General features: G+C 41.4%; 1 protein-coding gene across 5 annotated transcripts in view; it reads right to left on the reverse strand.

Moving 5' to 3' along the window:
• Window positions 1-480: 480 nt before the first annotated feature.
• Window positions 481-21,477, reverse strand: part of LOC142659622 (integrator complex subunit 6-like) — a 51,486-nt gene continuing 30,489 nt past the window's right edge. For 2 of the 5 annotated variants that reach the window (XM_075835930.1, XM_075835932.1), the window contains exons 9-18: window positions 17,429-17,561; window positions 17,240-17,334; window positions 13,479-13,589; window positions 12,021-12,236; window positions 9,606-9,729; window positions 9,296-9,438; window positions 6,004-6,241; window positions 3,626-4,009; window positions 2,129-2,222; window positions 481-1,503 (exon numbers count right to left, since the gene is read on the reverse strand). In XM_075835930.1, coding sequence (XP_075692045.1) covers window positions 1,404-1,503; window positions 2,129-2,222; window positions 3,626-4,009; window positions 6,004-6,241; window positions 9,296-9,438; window positions 9,606-9,729; window positions 12,021-12,236; window positions 13,479-13,589; window positions 17,240-17,334; window positions 17,429-17,561 — 1,638 coding nt within the window. In that variant the 3' untranslated portion in view covers window positions 481-1,403. The remainder of the gene's footprint in view (window positions 1,504-2,128; window positions 2,223-3,625; window positions 4,010-6,003; window positions 6,242-9,295; window positions 9,439-9,605; window positions 9,730-12,020; window positions 12,237-13,478; window positions 13,590-17,239; window positions 17,335-17,428; window positions 17,562-21,477) is intronic. The other 3 variants (XR_012850354.1, XR_012850353.1, XM_075835931.1) reach the window with 3 other exon arrangements.

The following is a 21,477-nucleotide window of genomic DNA, read 5'->3' on the forward strand; positions in this document are numbered from 1 at the left end:
GAAAAAATACAAGCGGTTTGAGTGTCAACTTGCTAGTTAATAAAGCCCTGTGACTTACAGCAGCCTCTGCATTGATCCACATAATGCATAAGAGTATACTAACAGTGGGATGGAAGGGAAGAATCGTATCAAGCATAATGTAAGTTAGCATACTTGTAAAAAAACAGTGACCGGGCGGCAGTTCCACGTATCTGTAAGACTCCCTTCACATCACATTTATTGCACTATGATCAATGTTGGCTTCCATTGATTCCGAATTTCGGATAGCCTAAGAACATGCTGCTGACATAGATCTGATCTTATGTTTCCAGATTATTGTGTAGGAGACAAATTTTAGGCTGTTTACTGGAGTTTCTGTATCTTTGTTTCATATACCCCCATTCCATGACCATCCAATAAAGGTAAACTATACGAGTTTTATACGTTGCCTTACCCCATTACCATATGTCAGTCATAATTCATCTTAAGCAACAATTACAATTTAATAAAAAAATTTATTATATATATATATTTATGTATATAATTTTATATACAAGACAAGAACTTCTATATACAGTTAAAATATCAAATTACAGAGCTAATAACAATACTGTCCAAAATATCTCTTCTGTAAGAACATTAAAATTAAGTAGACATTTAAAAAAAAATAAAAAAAAATAAAAAAATATGAAAAACAAGGAGTTCTCCTTTTCTAGTGCTTCCAAAGCACAACGAGTGCAAGGCCACCTGCCGAATCTCCGTCCTGCTCACAGGATGAAAGAAGTCGGGGACCTGGGGAGTCTCAGGTGCACTTTCTTAAGGTCTGCAGACAAAACAGAAGAGAGTCTGAGGTAGTTTGTTTAGGGACTCATAGGATGTACACAGTCACAGGGCTGTCTTTAATGTGCCTCAATACAAAACGGCAGCCTAGTCTGAAAACGGGACAAGCTACCTCATGTACTCATAAATGCGCCATGCAGAGATCATCACAGAGATCGCACTCAGGCAACTGCTGGTTCCTCAGTTGTTAAACTACAACTCTCAGTCTGCCCATAACCACCAGTTGCTGAACTTTGATCAGAACAATGGTCTGCGCTAGAGCATTGTTTTGCCTCTCACTCCCTCAAGTGCTTTCTACAGCATGAGAATGGTCTTATTACTGTCAAATGAGTACATTCATCACCTGTGGGAGGGCCACCAGTGGTGATCTCCAGCCTGCGCACCGGGCGGCACCCTCCATACAGAAAAAGCCTCACAGTTCATTGCAAGTCCTGATGCCTACATCAACTTGTCACTTCATCGCTTGTCCTCTGTCTCTGGCCAGAAAGTGTCCCGAGATGCAAGGTGTTGGAGGTCACCATGTCCTCTTTCTTTCTTCTGCGACAGCCAGCACAACCCTGGTCCTTAGTCTTCTGGGCAGACTGCTATCTGCTGTTGACATGATTCACAATGTTTGGAACACCATTCGAATCCAGTTCAGAAAGAAATCTTTCCAAGTGCTGTATTAACACTCTCTTTTTAAACCTGATTAGCAAAAATACACAATATAGATGTACGTTTAATATGGTTAATTCCAAAGTAATGCTTTACAGCACCCCATGAAAAAAAATAAAGGGGAACTGATCTATATCCTATTAAACTATTAGGGAGTCAATAAGGAGGTGGCATATATTGATGATGCACCACCCTCTTCTGAAAAGATGGCCACTTGTCTCCAGTAGCTGAACAGGCGACAATAAAAGGAGGGCTTGTATATATTGAATATGTGATTTAAGACAATTTTCCCAGCTGGAACTTTTCTTTGAAATATTCGCTCATCACAATTCACTTCTGCCCAGTTTTCTCTAAAATGGCCAAAAGCTCTGTTAAAAGGAACAGTAATTAGTATGCCTGGGCTCCTATTGAAGACAGAAGTAGGGGAGGGCTCCTGCTGCAGCCAGTTGCCTTCAGCCAGAGACAGATCTGAGGTTTGTGAGAAAGAGGGTGGGAGCAACAGATGATCTCCTGGGACACATGTAGAAGAACTCTTTATACATTCCTCATAGTTTTCATTCCAATACATGAAAGAATAAATCAAACAAGAGGAGGATACTTTTTGGTTGTGTATTTTCTACATTTCGCGTTCCTTAATATATGCACTTGCACTTACCGTGCTGCTTCTTTGATTGTAAATTCTATAAACGTTTTTTGTACTTCAGATGGTCCTTGCACTTCCTCAAGCAGAGCGAAGATTTTTTCATAATCTAAAGATACAAATATATCAAATAAAGTTCTTTACGTAACGGTTGTTTAAATTTTTCCCCAAAAAACTAACAAAAAGCGATAAGAAACCTTGTAATAATCCTTATTCTCCACTTATGAGCTACTTCCTTCCCCTCCCCCTGCATCGATCACTTCATCAATTCACGGGTATTCAGTGAGGCAGAGATGAAGACTGATAGGCCATCAATTTGTCGCGGGAGAACCCCATTAATATCAGGTGGGAAACACTTGAAAAGGTTTATACAGCTGTTCCGATATGGATTTTTAAAGTAAGTACAAGATCTATTTAATAATATATGCCGTTTGTATTGTGAAATCCGGTGACAGATCCTTTTTAAGTAAATTAGCATAAAATCAAATATACAGTATATAAAGTAACATAGTAATCCATGACAGACCATACAGGGTGCAAAACCTCAGGGGACCTGACTCCAAGCTCACCAATTACCACAGTGGAAAAGGGAGCACTGCAGTCCATCCAGGCTATGAATTTCTTTGGTTGGTTTCCTTTGAACCCGCTCAAGCACTACTAGATTTCTTTTGTACACTGGTGCCCAAAACTGTACATAAAATGTAATGTGTGGTCTTACTAGTAATTTGTAAAGTGGTAGCACTATGTTCCCATCATGTGCATCTATGCTTGTTTTGACGCATCCCAATGCGGTCCTCTTTTTTTTTGTTCATTACTTTACAGTTTATTATTGGCCAAAAAATTATATTTTACTGTTCCATTCCTATATGTAGTCATTAATATATAAAAAAAAGAAGAGGGTCCGATACTGACCCCTGTGGTACCCCACTAGTAACAGTGACCCAAACGGAGTATGTCCCATTGATAACCACCCTCTGTTCTCGATCCCTGAGGCAGTTACTTACCCACTTATACGCGCTCCCTCAGTCTATCATTCTCATTTTATATACTAACCTCCTATGTATAAGTATCAAACACTTTGGAAAAATCAAGATCGAGGACATCCAATAAATCCCCTAGGTCCAGTCTTGCTCATAGAAGCTGATCAGATAGTCCCATGCAGATACTGCGCTATAAGGTTATTTTTATGGAGATACCCCAGGATAGCATCTCTGAAATAACCGCCAAACATTTAACCCCCCAATAAGGATAACACTTACAGGCCTTTAGTCTCCAGGCTCACTATTTGACCCCTTTTTAATACCACATTTACCATGTGCCAGTCCTGTCATTAGAGAAACCTATAATATTCTCCGATAACACTTGCAACACTGCACGGTTTCTTTATTTTACCATGATTTTTATTGCTGTCGGATTACGGCTTCCATGCCCTGACCTGCACTGTAACACCGACATCCGGACCACCTCTCCAGCTCCACATTTGTAGAACATGGTAATATACTCTTCACTTACTTCTTCCCGGCTTTCGTACTTCTTTCATGACTTTAATCTTAATGTCCGCGTTCGCTCCATTGATGATACTTTGCATTTCCTCCAGTGAGTTTGGCACCATCAGCCCCGATGTACATTCTCGGGTCATTAGAGAATCTTCCAGAGGCACATAGATTTCTAAAGGCGCCTTTATAAGTGTGTTATTAATTGGCTTGTGGTCCAAGTTATCCTCGTTCAAGCAATTTAGTTCATTAGTAACAGAATCAAAGTTATTAGGCAGCATATCTTCATCCCCCAAAGCAGCAGGAACAATTAATGGAGACAGTCCATCCATTTGTTTTTCCACAGCCTGACCATTGTCCGTTCTTTCTCCATTCCCTTCTGTAGTTAAAGTGTTATTACCATCTGAAAGACAGAAGCAATTCAACAATGCTCCTTACGCATTTCTCTATTGTCTACATGTACACCAGACTGAAGCAGTGTTTCCAACAAGCTTAATGCGTAGCATGGTACATTTCTGCCACAGTTGTAATTCAGACAGCAGTGGTGTCCACATGAGATCGCCCCAGGACAACGGCCATAAAAACGAATTCCAAGTTTGCCCATTTAACACCTGGCGGTTCTGCAGAGAGCGCTCTCTCAGTCTGTGTGTGTTCTCGCGGGAGGGAACACAGCGCAAGCCGCCCTGACACTGTCCGTAGCCGATTGGTCAGTGTCAGAGAAGAGATCACGCCCCCTTGCCATTTAGTTAGACAGAAACGCCCCATTGACAGATCAGAAGCTTATTTACTTATCGGGCGCCAAATATAACGAAAAAACTGTAAAGTGAGACAGTGTTTGTGAAGCCCGGCCTATTACATGCTGCACATGTATGGGCAGGTGAAAGGTTCTCTTTAAGAAAAAAAATATATATTTATAATGCAATAGTGCACAGTGAACAGTTTTGGAATTGCCTGTTTTTGCATTCCTTAAAAAAATAAGATAATAATTCTATATTAAACAAAGCATTAAAAAAAAACAAACGGCGTTTCGCCTCTGAATCAGGAAGTGAGCGGCAGCACGGGCATTACATTGGGGTTTGGTAAGTTATTAAAATGTAATTAAAATAAATAAAAATAAGTTACATATACTGATGGACTGTGGTTGTTATAGATAATTTGGGGCTCCATTCAATGTCTATGGGGCCAACAGAGACCGCCGTCTTCAATCGGCCCCATAGACATTGAATGGAGCTTAAAAGGGAAGGTGTCATGATTTTTATTTTTTGTAATTGTATTGCTTTTTATATAATATATATAATTTTTTTTTTATGTTGTCACTTTCAACTTTTTAATGTATTAATACTTTTACTTCTCTATGGGGGCTGACATTTTTTTTCTTCATCTCTGTATGTGTCGATTAATGACACATACTAAGATGCTATACGGCACATACATCCCCATAGAGAATGTGAACGGGAGCCGTTCCGTTCTCATAAGCGTTTGCCGTCTGTGCCTGTGCAGTTTACACACAGACCAGAACGAAGCTCGTTCCTAGAGAGAAATCCGGCACCATTTTCATGTGGAACGGAAGCCGCTGCCGGACAGTAAGATGACGAATTCTGGCCGCGGCTTCCGGCCATATGTTCAACGAAGCGAAGGCGCAAGAAAGAGGAGCGTAACTTGGTAAGACACTCAGAAAATGGCGGCACACACTGTAGGCCGTTTGCAGACATTCAAACCCCTCCCCCCGCCTGGCACTAGCCAGAAGAAGGGATGGGGGATTGTGAGGACACTAGATGAGTGTCCACCCCAAATTTGCAGCAGAAATCAATTTACCGCAGTGACCATGCTGCAATTTTGGGAACTACTCCCTCTAGTGGCCAGCACATGGAAATATTATAAATTAGAATCTAATTTATAATATTTTCTGACTTGTGAAAAAAATTAAAAAACATTAAAACAATGTGTAATCAGTTATATACTCATTGTTTAACTGAAATGTTTTTTTTTGTTTTTTTTAAATTTCTAGCGACACATTCCCTTTAAGCGCACAGACCACTGCTCCATTCAAAATTCACATCACTGCGACTGTGCAGTGAGGATGAACGCGGTTCGTGAACCAGTGGTGGAGCCCCCAGCGATTATATATTCATCACCTATCCTGTGGATATGTGATCAATATGCTTAGTAGGAGAACCCCTTTAATGAGGTCCAGCCACAACAGGGCTCCTGTTCTCTTATTTTGCCTAATTTCTTGATGGCTGAACTTCAGTTTCTCATTACTGTTCATTTACAAGAACAGGTCACCTGACTTTTTAACCTTACAATGACTTCGGAAATCTTTTATGCTTTCCAAACCAGTGTCTCTCATATTCAACATCAGCTAATAACAGTAACAGCTTTATTTTGATAGCTTACCTTTGTGTATGGGAATTGGCTTTATTAGGTTGTGTAGGGCAGGGCTCCCAGGCGTGACAGGGGGCCCCTTCCCTCCTACGTGATTGGTTATTATAGGAGGGGTCTGAGGTCTTCTTAGCAGCAAAGGAGACATACTGCGCCTTCTCTTCAGGGAGGCAGGAGTGTTGGACTCTCCAGGACGTTTTATTTTATTTTGGGGTCCAGCAACAAACTCGTCAGCTTCATCAATCATCATACCCTATAGGTGGAGAGAAAAAAAATTCATAAGAAAAATGTTGAATAAACAAAGTATTTACCAGAGTAGAGTTGTCACGATACCAGAATTTGGACTTCGATACCGATACTTCGTGTAGTATCGCGATACTCAATACCAAAACGATACTTTGCCAACAATAATAATAAAAAAAAAAGTTCTTCCATTTTCTGATGTGAGGCGCGCGGTGTGATGAATTTTGAACCTTCATGTGCCTCACATTAATAGTAATTAACCCCTGTAACTATGTAACATTGGGTTAATGTGTGAGGTACATAATGGGGTTAATTACTAATAATGTGAGGCACATGGAGGTTCAAAATTCATGACACCTCCTGCCTCACATTAATAAGTTAAAGAAAGCAGTTTTTATTAAAAAAAATTACAGCGTACACATCATAAATGACGCTATAAATTTGTTGTGCAGATTACGGTCGTGAAAATATCGAATATATGTGTATATTTTATGCATGGAGACTTTTATTTTAATGTTTATTGTAAAAGATGTGTGTATTTTTTGTCAAAAAATGTTTTTATTCAACATTACTTTTATTTTTGATTTTTAAACTTTAATGTACTGGCATATATCCATATACTGATAGTACACAGGCAGTTGTTAGGGCATACTTGGGTATATCCTAACAGGAAATATGGTCAGACAGCCCTGGGGTCCTTCAATGCACCCTGGGCTGTCTGCCCATATAAGGTATGTCCCTTGATTGTGCGATCCAAGGGGTATCCCCTTTGTCATTTTCCCCTTGAATGCAGCGGTCAGCTTTGATCGAAGCATTCAAGGGAATAGCGGCAGCGATCAGAGGTTTCTCTGATCTCCGCCGTTAGAGTGGGGCTGCGGTTGTGTTTAATAGAGCCATTGCCCCGCTCATGTGTGTGCGCGTGGTCAGCATGAGGTGATGCAGCTGGCGCAGCACTTAGTGGCAGCGCCGGCACGGGAGACAAAACATGGGGGTATTTTGCAGTGCGCCAGCCATGTTCTCTGTGTTCAGTGCTGGTGCTCATTAGTGCAGCGCTGGCCGCATCACATCATGCTGACACACTTGTCAGGAGCGGAGCAATGGCTGTGAGCCGCTGCTCCGCTCTCACTACATTCATGTGTTACTATACTTAGCTGGGCGGCTGCACAGCTTAGTATTGAAATACATGAAGTAATGGTATTGAACCGTTTGAGGGTGCACATCATCGAAATAGTATCGATATTTCGATGCATCATGCACACCCTACCACTGAGTTGTAGGAATTGTGTTCTATAATTGCAATTACAAATTTGCAAACCATTGGTTGTAGTCATACCATTGTTACTTCAGGTTTAAAACATGAACAAAATATTTTAGAAAACCTACATATGATAAGAGATGTTAATGTTAACCGGCACCAGTGAGGGTTTAAAATTGTACTACCTTTCTAAAATAAAATATCAGATTAAAGTTATATAAAGCATGGCTTCAGATTGAGGATAATGGTCTTAAATACCACCAAAATGGAGCGTCTTTATGTTCGTGTGCGCTTAATGGGGTATTCCAGTCACAAGAAGTTATCACCTATCCACTGGAGAAGTGTAAACGCTAGGAATTTTGCTGCAAAATTCCACCTCCCATGTCAACGAGAGGGAGCATCGGCAGGAATAGTTTTGCGGCAAATTTTGCGGCGGGATCCGCCAGGCAAAACCCGCCATGTGAACTAGCCCTTAGATCGGTTGGGGCACTTGGCAGTTTCCGTCAGTGCCATAGACTGAATGATATAGCAGGGCAAACGCTCCACCTGCACTCCATCCAACGCCTCCTGGCAGCGGGCTTGCGGCTGAGGGAATGGGGGATCAGTGGTGGTCTCAGCGGTCAAACCCCCACTGATCTAACAGTTATCACTTATCTAGTGGATAGGTCATAACTTCTTGTGACCGGAATACTAGAGGTATATGCAGCCCTGTCTGTTAGAGCATTAAAAGGGGACGGTCTATTGAAGACAATCCCTTGTTGAATGGAAGCCGTACGCGTGATCAGCTGATCACCACAGGTCTGACTGCTCTAACACCGGGTGATCGCCAGGGGAAGCCACATCTGACTCTTTGTATAATGTAGCATTACAGAATAGCCATTCAAACCTATGGCCGTCCATGTAATGCATAGATGGTCTGTGGGTCCCATCAGATGAAAATTGCTGATATTTGTGGATTTGTAAAATTCAATGCTTGCCTATAAAATATATCGGTAGCACTTTTCATTGATACGTGCCACATGCGGAAAAAAATCGTGTGAAGTATTCTTTAAGATGTCTTCATACATAAATATATGCATGGAATTTCTCACAAAGGAAATATAATAAAACTGCTTTCTGTCCAATGACCGATCTGGTCTGGAAGAAACGACTGTGCTTCTTGATGCAAAGCTACTGCAACTGTTCTATTAGGTAACTGCCTTCATGTTATCAGAATCTTCTCACAAATGTGGCAATGATTTGCCGGATGGCATTGCGAGTGTTTCCAGACTACTATATTGTGCTGATGGAGCTTGCAGGGAAGTGGCAGGAAATGTCATTACCTGCAGTTTCTGATTTACGATTGGAATCGCTTTAGCTCCTAAATAGAACTTTTCCAATAAGAGAACTGTTCATAAAAGTAACCCCTTAATATAGTGATAAATTGCATTAAAGGGGTTCACCGGGCCTTTTATATGGATGGTCTTATCCTTAGAAATGGTCATCAATATCAGGTCGGTGGGGGTCGGACTTCCAGCACCTCCGCCGATTAGTTGACTTAAGGGGCCGCGGTGGCGAATGCTGTGGCCTCTTCAATGTTTACTAGGCACAGCAACGTACACATCCATAGCAGCCGTGTCTGGGATAGAAGCTCCGTCCAATTCACTTGAATGGGACCGGATTTGCAGTCCCTGGCACGCTAAGAAGCTGATTGGTGGGGATGTCGGGAGTCAAACCCCCACCGATCGGATATTTGTGACTTAAATCGAAGGATAGGCCATTAATATAAACTGCCCGGAGACCTCCTTTAAGAAAGGAAAAAAACAATACCTTTTTATCCTGTTTAAATGGATTTCCAAAGGTGTGAAGCCTCTTGGGTTGATCTGGATCAAGCTCTCGGAGAGGGGAAGGCATAAGTTTCAAGTATTCTTGGTAGTTACCCATCTGAGCCACTGGAACACTATGCAGACAATCTGCAAACCAGATAAAAACAAACATTAAGCTTTCTTTATGCCATCACTCAACAATATAACAGATTTTCTGCTTTACGTATTTTAGCAACAATACAAACATCAGATTATTTTTTTGTTATTTTGACTGATTCGCAGTAGATCCATTACACTAGAAAACAATACTATACCTTCATCCTGACCAACGATCAGTTTATGAGTTTTCAGCAAATTGGTCCTCATCCTTGTCAACTGATCTAAAAGATTCCTGCGTGGAATGTCGTAGGCATTTCTGTACGTTTGGGGCTTGAGATCCTAAAGGACAAAGTGAAGAGTGAAAAATGCTATTTGAAAATGATACAAAACATAGATAACCTGCTATTTCAATATGAATGATTTTCTTACAACATTTCTAAATGTAGAGGTGTTCCCAGATTAAAGTTCACATAGAATATTTGCTTTAACCCCTTAACGCCGAAGGACGGATATATCCGTCCTCAGCAGCTGCTAGTTCGCGCAGGAGGACGGATATATCCGTCCTGTGATGGCGCGGGTACTGACAGCGTACCCATGCGATCAGCGGCAGGAGCACGGCTGTTCTACACAGCCTGGCTCCTGCTGCAACTGCCGGAATCGAAGCACGCGCCGATTCCGGCAGTTTAACCCATTAAATGCCGCTGTCAATAGTGACAGCGGCATTTAATGTGTTTGACAGAAGGGGGAACTCCCTCTGTCTCCCGATCGGCGCCCCCGCAAACAAATCGCGGGTCGCCGTCGGGTTTCCATGACAGCCGGGGGTCTAACAAAGACCCCCAGGTCTGTCTTCAGCATCTGCCTGTTAGGCGATGCCGGAGGCATGACCTAATAGGTTGCCTGTCAGTTTTACACTGACAGGCAATAATGCTTTGGTATACGAAGTATACCAAAGCATTATATATGCGATCAGCACATCGCATAGTGAAGTCCCCTGGTGGGACTAAAAAAATAAATGTCAATCAGTTAAATAAAGTTTGTGAAAAAAAAAAAAAAAAAATTACAGTCAAAGTCAAATAAAACTACTTTTTTGCCCCAAAAAGTGGTTTTATTTAATAAAACGGTCAAAACAAATCACACATACACATATATGGTATCCCCGCGATCGTAACAACTTGACCAATAAAATGAACACATTAATTAAACCGCCGGATGAACGGCGTCCAAAGAAAACGCAAAAAACAACGGCAAAATTCTCTCTTTTCTCCCATTCCCCCCATAAAAAATAAAATAAAAGTTAATCTATAAGTCCTATGTACCCCAAAATAGTACTAATAAAAACTACACATTGTCCCGCAAAAATCAAGCCCACGTACGGCCATATCGACGGATGCAAAAACAAGTAATTTTTTTCTAAAAGGGTTTTTATTGTGCAAACGTAGAAAAAACATATAAAACCTTTACATATTTGGTATCCCCGTAATCGTGCCGACCCATAGAATAAAGTGAACATGTTATTTATGCTGCATAGTAAACGGCGTAAATTTATAACGTGAAAATTAATGCTGGAATAGCTGCTTATTTTCAATTCTCTCCTAAAATAAAGTTAATAAAAGTTAATCAATATATTGTAAGCATCTAAAAATGGTACAATTACAAAATACAACTCGTCCCGCAAAAAACAAGCCCTTATACGGCTATGTCGACGGAATAAAAAAAGAGTTACGACTCTTGGAATGCGACCGTGAAAAAACAAAAAATAATCCTTGGTCATTAACGTGCAAAATGGCCCGGTCATTAAGGGGTTAATTTACAAAAACCAAACAAAAACAAAACAAAAAACAAATGCATTTAAAAAAAGGGGACTCTAATTTGGATAATCTCTTTACATTCTCCTCTATGAGGGCATATGGACGTTGCGGAGTGGGGACGCCTCCCTCAGATCTAGAGCCTCTAACAAGCTCTGGTGGAACCAGTCCAGTCATCTGAATGGCCGCATGTGATACTAAATTTCTCCTGCAGCAGGAACTGCAGGGGAAATGAGAAGCAAATTCCTAGTCCGTTTTTTTTGGGGGGGGGGGGGGGGGGGGGGGGGGAGAGATCCAGGAGCCAGATCTGCTGATCACCACTGCAGCTCTCATATTAAAGGGCTTGTCTATGATGAAACAACCTCTTCATGAGCATACCCACTCGACGTCACCTGTAAATACTTCTGCCAAGTTGTTAAAAATTTTATTGGGCCTTTCACTCTTTTTGAAGGATTGATGACAAACAATATGGCCGTCGTTACAACATGCATGAAAGACCCCTAAATGACAAATTAGCCAAATTAGAGCGTGATTACATTTATTTTATATACATTATTTATAGGCACATAGGTCTACAGAATCTGCTAATATCTCTGCAGAGGGCAATAAAACTAAACAACCACCTCTAAAAAGAGCAATGGTAGTCACACTAGTGTCGTCACCCAGCTTTCTGAGAAATAGATAGGACTAGAAAAAACTAAAAACTGAAGGAGTATTTTTAACCGTTTGATGGTAGAGAAGAACATGAGGATTTTGTGGACATGCTCTTTACCTGGCCATTACAACAGGACTGGAATACAGACTGAATCAGGTTTCTTCTTTTACCTTATTTAAAAGGGCAATTTGAAAACCAGGAAAATCCTTCACATTCATCTCCAGCAGTCGTACAGGGGATTCTCCAGAGATTCCCGGCAGCAGCTGTTTGAAGTGTCTGTTGTGAACTAAAGACAGTCTTGTGGAGTTATTTTTCACTTTAATCCCAGTCTCCTGCGGGACCTTCTTTCCAACAGATGTAATTATTCTTTCCGACTCCATTTTAGTCTGGAACATACAAAAGAAGTTATGAGTGAGAAGACACTTGGGAGGGAAACAGAAATCACAAAGCACATAGCACAGACGCATCCACAAAGACTCAAATACCACAGAAAGCGCACAACTCAATATTTGACATAAGGTGGTCTTACGCAGGCAGATAGTCGCCCGTGTTTACCACCTCAAACGAGCGCCGATCAACAATACAGCTGGTTGATCAGTGCTCGTTTTTCTCGATTCAAATGAAGCAATGATCGGTAATACAATTGCTCATCCCCATACATTTCAATTTGGTCGCCGGCACATACTCTACACTGCTGACTAGCGTTCATTTTTATGGCCAAAGAAAAGATGTGATCAGTCGATAAATGAGCGTTTGCTGACTTTGTCCCTTTTACACAGAGCAAGCATTTGTATGAACAATCGTTCACTCAATCATTGGCTCGTGTAAAAGGGCTTAAACAAACGCAAGATCAGTTCTGATCACATCCGTTGCCAGGCGCCTGCTTCTTTTGCATTTGGTGGAGTTCATCAAACTTTCTATGCTAGTTTTCCGGCGTCGAAAATTTGCAAAAGGCCCAAAAGTTGAGGCATTTTATGCCGATCTCGCCAATTTTGGGAAAAGAGGATGGGGCCCAACAGATATACTATAATTTATGCCAGAAAAATGGCGAAGATTATAGTGGAAACAGACGTTTGACTCCCCCAGTGCGGTGGTCGCAAGTGCCACTCTCTGCTCTGAGTGACGGCTCTAGCGGTCAATCAGGAGACCGCTAGAGTAATCATTTAGAGTAGAGGGGCGGGGCTTGCAGCGAGGGAGAATATGCACATCAAGTCCCGCTTTAGTGGCACTTGAGATCGGAGCGCTGGAGGAATTAAACAGTTTTCTCGTTCATGCAACTTGCACGGCTGAGACAAAGGGTATGATTAAAATGTCCTCCCAGCCCCTTTAATCGCTCTTAAAACGGCGGATAGGTTCCCTTTAACTTAAAAGTAGATTAATAATTGATTAAGCTTTTGTGCAACTCAAAGCGTGCATCGTCCAGAAGATGAAAATGATGAGAACCTGCGGAAACCATGTCAATGACACCCAACAAAAATATCACCCATTACAACTTCCAGTTGACTATACTGAAGCCATCGTATGGAGATCGGATGATGACACTTTACAAGATTAGAAATACAAGAAGGAGACGATATGAGAACGGGAAGAACTGTATAAATCTACCATAAGGACAAATAAATGGTTACCTGTTGACTTAGCTTTTTCAGATATGAAATGATACTATAACTAAGACCACAATCCAAGTTGTCAGATATTAGATTTGGTGCTCCCATCATTCTCAAAGCTTTCTTTAATGGCTGGGATGCAAGAAAAAAAAAATACAATTAATCGCGTAAAGCATATAAATCACAACAGCAAGTAAGAATATCCTAAGGCCTCATGCACATTGCAGGGCCACGTGCACAGTGTCCGTACGGCATCACATGGGAGTTTGTGTTTCGTATGAATGTCAGAAAAACCTCTGTATTAAATCGAAAGCATACATTAGGTACAATGCGGTCTCCATAGACTGTTGGATGTGCCATATTACAGCCGTGCACGTGATTGCTATTCTTTTATAGTGAAACCCTTTGGCTGCTTTTAGACTAGCGTAATGCGGGAGCTTCCTTGCACCCATATTACGACCTCCCGCCATTCATGACAACTGGAGTAACTCCAGTTTTTACGACCCGTGGAAGGTCTGGGTGTTGCGTCTGTAATACGGGCATATTACGCTCGTGTGAAAACAGATTTCCATTAGTCTGTGACCAGATCATATTATATACCTTATATTTTTGTGAAAATAGACACCTGGCACATTGTGAAAATGCCACCCAGCACTTTACACTCATCGGCACATTCATGCAATTTCGGATCAAACATAACTTTGTCTAACAAAGTTAATGTTTGTGGTTAAAAGTCTGAGCCAAGCTTCGCCTTAGATGCGCTTCCTTAAAGGGTATCTTTACTTCCAAAAAACCTTTGAGATGTCATAGTGACCCCCACCGATAGCTAAAAGAAAGCGGCCGAAGCACTTGGGTGAGTGCTGTGCTGCTGGATTTCCGATCGACTTTCTTCAGAAAGCCAAGCAACTTGTGTACAGTTTCATAGACTTTCTATTGAAGACAAGCGTTGTACAGGCTCATGAAACGAAGCGGTAGAGTGCTCGCCTGAGCGCTTCTGCCGCTTCGTTTTAGCGATTGGTGGGGTTCTCCGTGTTCGGACCCCACCGATCACAACTTGACATGTCACTGACATATCAAACGTTTTATGAAAGTTTAGTTACCCATTAAAATTAAAGGTTCAAGATGTGCAGAGTTTATACCTATGCCTGTTCAACATGCACATATCTTCACAAAATCAGCAAAGCTAAAGAAACCATGGATCTTAGTCGCGCAGCCTCTACTAGGTAAAACAAGTTCCCAGATTTTGCAGTGTTACTTAGCTGCTCGGCAAACAAACATTGCCTTTCAGAACGTGTAGTTACCCTAAGGAACGTTTCCACAGTGCGATAATCACCTGAACTATTGTTCATATAAACAATCGTTCTCAATCATTGTGTGGAGTAAACCTGTGCAGCGATAAAAAATTGGCTTGTCGTTAATTTTTCAGGATGACCAAATAAAAGAATCGAATTTGCCGGCAGTGCATCCACATGTGTAAACATCTGCCTGCAGGAGGAGATGGGTGATCGCACGAACAATCACATGTTATGCGGAACCATACAATCGTAACATGTAACTGCAGGGCTTGCAGGTTTAAACTACAAGCTAAGGCTGCGTTCACATCGCCGTTGCCCTTCCGTTGAGGGGTTCCGTCGGGTTAACCCCTCAACGGAAAGGCAAACGTATACCTCAGCTTCACTGTTGATATCAATGGTGACGGTTGTGCATGACATGTATCCAAAGCTATGGCGTTTTGTTCACAAGTAATAGGATTGTGGGGAAGGTGGACCCTAAAATGATACAAGATCTTTGAGAAGGAGCATTTCAACTTTTCCATAGATTTTTTTTTTTTTGTTTATTTTTAATTCGATTTGAATTGCTCATATTGCTTCCCGGATCAGCTACATCCGTCAGAAACAAATTAAGGAGATCAAGCACAGAGGCATGGGGGCAGGCACCCATTTAGAACCTTTCCATAATCCCCCAATTTTTTAAAATTTCGATTTAGCATTTTATACATTTCTTGTATTTACACAGTATTCCAACTAATTATAAAATCTTGCATAATAGGAGGAGTGCTATCCAGCCACTTGGCAGCGATCGGTTTCCTGGCTTAAAATAGTATACGCATTATAGCAAGTTTTAAATATTCATCCCCAGGTAGGACATCTACACAGCCCAATACGGCAGAGAAGGAGGGATATGGACCCGAAACACCGTATGGAAACATGCTAAAAGATCATTCCAGAATTGTCCCGAGGGCACACACGTCCAGAACATATGCAGACCATCAGCCGGATCGTTTCAACATCTAGGAAAACAGGCGACTGAGCGAACACCTATATTTTTTTTTCTTTAAGAAAACAAGGTGTTCTATATTTCCGATGCACTAAGAACAGCTGTCAGCTCCTATGGGCTTTACTAGTAGGCAATTTAGGTATTAGAGAACAGAGTTCCATTGATCAGTTGTTGTTTTTTTACTCAATTTTCTTTCTCAAACGTTCGAACAATGAGGCCCCCTGCCCACACTGCAGATTTTGAGCTTGCTGGAGAAACAACCCCATTGAGATGAATGGAACGGATTTTCAGAACCAGAAATATCTGCAACAAAATCTGCAGCGTGTGCAGGGGGCCTAAGAGTTTATAAAACAAAGAGATCACTCCCGCAGACCCTCGACTAGAAATCGTTAACTAGCATACGAGGAGTAATGGAAAAATCAGATCTTTTTTGGCGTCGATCAAGCATGTCTTAATAAGTACTGGTAAAACATCCTTGGATTTAGGTGCACGTCCTCCTGTAATGGTTTTCAAAATTGTGTCCTTCTGGAGTTGAGCAATAAAACCCACTCCTGCCGATTCCCATGGGCGAACACCTTATATTTCAGGTTATGCCAAATGGGGTAAATAGAGTGCACCCCTTATTAAGCAGCTGTTAAACCTTGTCCCAGGTTTTTACCATAAGACATATTGTTGGATGTGGACTACAGGCAAGACCAGGAATTCCAGAGTCTAATAAGGGCAATAGAGCCCGACCTTTTGTGATGGCTGAAAGTAGTTGACCTATAGATCTATTTAACCCGCACCAATCAGATGTCCCAGCTGCCTCCGGGCACTGGACGTTATGCAGTGTTCAGCGTACGGTGTGCTGGAAACAGGTGGCTACGTACAATGTATAGCGGCCGTGTGGGTTACTGCAACTCTGCTCCTATCCATATGAATAGGAGCAGAGCTGCAGTACTGCGGCTCGAGCGCTATACTGCCCAGAGGCTTGGCTGTTTGCGCAATGGCTTGTTTGAGGGGGTGCCCCCCCTGATTGTAACACTTTAAAAGCCGCGGCATTTAAGGTGTTAAACGGGCGGAATCAATGTGAACTTTGATCCCGCCCGTCGCAGTGAGGCGTCGCCTGCGTAACACATCCGTCACTCGCGGTGTATGGAGCGAGCTCAGCCAGTAAGCTCGCTCCATACTTCCCCTTAACGCAAAATCACGTAACTGTACGTGATAAGGGTTAAGGATAACCAAGCAGTCTGAAATTTTGTGTCAATTAGCAATTTTCAAGCAGGGTAGATATGTAGAGCCTTGCTGAGCCATCGCTATAGTAGGAAGGAGGTGTCTTGCACTCCCTCGTTCAGTATAGTAGCCTTGTCTATATTCCACTGGTTACTAGCATCAATTATTTTTTAACTGGTTATTTACACACAAGCATTATGCTTCAGTTTTTAAATGAAGAAGAGCATAGAAGTGAAGCTCTATCACACAAAATAAATATTTTGCTCAAATGCATTGAAAAGGCTAGAGCTTACCATTAAGAAATACGGTGGCATTGTTTTCAAGTAGTTATCGAAGGACTGGCGCCATTTCAGTGTTGGCTTTAGTTTGTGCAGCTTGAACAAGTCATCTATAAAACAAAAGTCAAATTAATGCTGCAAAATGCAATAAAACCAATATAAGTAATGAGAGGATGGACCATCGGCAGGATAGTGCGGACTCACCAAGTAAAGGAAGTAATAGAGGATAGTTGTATGGCATGACAAACAGATTAACACAGGTAAGAGTGGTGCTTGCTTTCAGATAGCCAAACGGCTGTCCAATTTCACTGTATTTTCCACTATTGCTCACAAAAACCTGCAACAGAAATGAGGGGGGGAAATAAAATAAGAAAATCACTAGGAACACTATTTTACAGGTTGCTTTGTTGTTGTTTTTTTTTTTAACCCCTTGAGTACCCAGCTCATTTTGGCCTTGAGGACCAGACCCATTTTTTCAAATCTGACATGTATCACTTTATGTGGTAATAACTCCGGAATGCTTTTACCTATCCAATTGATTCTGAGATTGTTTTCTCGTGACACATTGGACTTTAGTTTAGTGCAAAAATTTGGTCGATAAATTCATTCCTTATTTGTGAAAAACACCAACATTTAGCGAAAATATGAAGAAATTATGATTTTTCCCATTTTAAATGTATCTGCTTGTAAAACAGATGGTAATACCACACAAAATAGTTACCAATTAACATATCCCATATGTCTACTTTATGTTTGCATCGTTTTTTGAACATTCTTTTATTTTTCTATGACCTCACAAGGCTTAGAACTTTAGCAGCAATTTCTCATATTTTTAAGAAAATTTCAAAAAGCGATTTTTTCAGGGACGAGTTCAGTTCTGAAGTGGTTTTGAGTGCCCTATATATTAGAAACCCCCATAAAACACCCCATTTTGAAAACTGCACCCCTCAAAGTATCTAAAACAGCATTCAGAAAGTGTTTCAACTCTTTAGGCGTTTTACAGGAATTGAAGGAAAGTAGAGCTGAAATTTTCAAATTTCATTTTTTTTTACAAAATTCATATGTAATACATTTTCTTCTGTACCACAGAAGGTTTTACCTGAGAAACGCAACTCAATATTTATTGCCCAGATTCTGCAGTTTTTAGAAATATCCCCCATGTGGCCCTAGTGCGCTAATGGACTGAAACACAGGCCTCAGAAGCAAAGGAGCACCTCTTGGATTTTGGGGCCTCCTTTTTTCAGAATATATTTTAGGCACCATGTCAGGTTTGAAGAGGTCTTGTGGTGCCAAAACAGTGGAAACCCCCGAAAGTGACCCCCATTTTTTAAACTACACACCTCAGGGAATTTATCTAGGGGTATAGTTAGCATTTTGACCCCACAGGTATTTTGCTATATTTTCTGGAGTTAGTCTGTGAAAATGAAAATCTACTTTTTTTCTGGAAAAACGTAAAAATTTCTAATTTTTGCAAGAAATAAAGGAGAGAAAGCACCCCAACATTTGTAAAGCAATTTCTCGCGATTACGGAAATACCCCATATGTGGTAATAAACTGCTGTTTGGACCCACAGCAGGGCTCAGAAGGGAGGGAGCGCCATTTGGATTTTGAAGCTCTGATTTTACTGGAATGGTTTTCAGTGCCGTGTCACGTTTGCAACGCCCTGGAGGGACCTAAACAGTGGAATCCCCCCAAAAGTGACCCCATTTTGGAAACTATACCCCTCAAGGAATTTTTCTAGTGGTATAGTTATCATTTTGACCCCACAGGTTTTTTGCTGAATTTATTGGAATTAGTCTGTGAAGATGAAAAGAGACTTTTTTTTGGAAAAAACACAGAATTTTCTAATTTTTATAAGGAATAAAGGAGAAAAAGCACCTCAACATTTGTAAAGCAATTTCTCCTGATTACGGAAATACCCCATATGTGGTAATAAACTGCTGTTTGGACCCATGGCAGGGCTCAGAAGGGACGGAGCACCATTTGGATTTTGCAGCTCAGATTTTGCTGAATTGGTTTCTGGGGGCCATGTCGCGAGTCCCTGAAGTACCAGTACAGTAGAAATTCCCCAGATGTGATCCCAATTTGGAGACTATACCCCTGAAAGAATTAAATTAGAGGTGTAGTGAGCATTTTGAGCCCTCAGGTGTTTTATAGATTTTATTAGAATTGGTCCGTGAAATATAACCTGTAGCTTTAGCTCAGAATTTTTCATTTCCACAAGGAATACAGGAGAAAAGACACCCCAAAATGTGTTACACAATTTCTCCTGATTACGGAAATACCCCATATGTGGTTGTAAACGGCTATTTGGACATACGGCAAGGGTCTAAACGGAAAAAGTGAAATTTCGTTTTTGGAGTGGAGATTTTACAAAATTTGTTTTTGACGCCATGTTGCATTGCGCTGAGGTACCAGTACAGTGAAAACTCCCGAGAAGTGACCCCATTTAGGAAACTACACCCCTCAAGGAATTCATCTAGAAGTGTAGTGAGCATTTTGACCCCCAAAGGTTTTGCAGAAATTAGTGCACAGTGGATGTTGCAGATTGAAAATTGACATTTTCCACATATATGCTATTTCAGTGCCCAATGCGTTGGGCCCAGCTTGTACCACTGGAGACATACGCCCCATAAATTGTTAAACTGTTCTCCAGAGTACGGTAATACCCCATATGTGGTCATAAACCGCTGTTTGGGCACACTGCCAGGCCCAGAAGGAGCGCCATTTGGCTTTTGGAGCGCAGATTTTGCTTGGTAGTAGTTTTGTTTAGTGTTTTACTGGTGTTTCAGTTTATAATGTGGGGGCATATGTAATCTGTGCGGAGTACATACATTTTTTGCGTGACACACTGTCGTTTTTATTGGTACCATGTTTGGCTACGCGCGACTTTTTGATCACTTTTTATTCCATTTTTTTGGAAACAACGTGACCAAAAAAGGAAATTCTGCCATTGTTTTTTATGGTATTTTTTTTACGGTGTTCACCGTGCGGGATAAATAATATGATATTTTTTTAGGTCAGGCCGATACGAACGCGGCGATACCTATTATGTCTAGTTTTTGTCTTTTTTTTCATTTTTTTTCTAATTATAAAGGGCTTGATCAGGGAAACAAGGCGATTATTGTTTTTATTACGTAAAACTTGTATTTATTTATTTATCTAAAACTTTTTTTTTTACTTTTTTTTCACTTTTTATTTTACACATACTAGGGGACTGGAAGATCTGATCTTCTGATCCCCTGTACAATACACTGCACTACTTCTCTATGTACTGATGTAGTGCAGTGTATTGTAACTGTCACTTTACAACTGACAGTTGAGCCTATTACGTCCTGCCTTGGGCAGGACCTAATAGGCTCCCGTACCTGGCAACCAGGAAGCCGTTGCTAGGCTTCCTGGTTGCCATTGCAACCATCAGAACCCCGCGATTTTTCGCGGGGGGGGCAATGGGGTGCAGAGGGAGCCCCCTCCCTCTGTATCAATCACTTAAATGCCGCTGTCGCTATTGACAGCGGCATTTAAGGGGTTAAACTACAGCGATCGGAGAGGACAGTGATCGCTGTAGTTGCAGTGGGATGTCGGCTGTATATTACAGCCGACATCCGATGAAGATGGAGCGAGCACAGCTCCTGTGCCCGCTTCATCCTCAGGGCGTTACTATACGCCCATTTTCGGGAAGGGGTTAATAAAAAGTGTTTGTTTTTTTTTTACACTGCTTTCTCTGATCTCCTCACGTATCTCACAGAAATGAGGAGATCAGAGAAAGTGACAGGAGCTTTCTCCTGCAGACGACGTCACAGACGGCTGTGATTGGTCAGTCTTCAGAGACTGACCAATCACAGCAATCGCCGGCATTGGGGACTGCTAATTGGTCCCCAGGCCGGTAGCAGAGACGGTTAGCTGTCAATGACAGCTGCCGCCGCTGTTCTGTCACTATGTGATTTCACATAGTGACAGTTTATTCCTGCGCCGTAATAGTACGTCGAAGGTACGCTGGCATAAGTGGCCAGCGACGTACTATTACGTCAAAGGTACGCAAGGGGTTAAGGTTCATTCTATATATAGTTAAGTAACTTTGTAAATACATCACATCACGAATCTTGTACTGATCTGGAGTTACAGCCTGTATTATACTCCAATGCTAGACCCACAAATCTGAGAGGTGGAAATATTTCTGCCATTAACTTATTATGTTCACTTTAGTACCCAGTCAAGCCTGTGGACATCTGGATAACCACATGGTTGATGTC

The sequence above is a fragment of the Rhinoderma darwinii genome, chromosome 8, assembly GCF_050947455.1.
Source record: "Rhinoderma darwinii isolate aRhiDar2 chromosome 8, aRhiDar2.hap1, whole genome shotgun sequence".
In the NCBI taxonomy this organism is placed as follows: domain Eukaryota; kingdom Metazoa; phylum Chordata; class Amphibia; order Anura; family Rhinodermatidae; genus Rhinoderma; species Rhinoderma darwinii.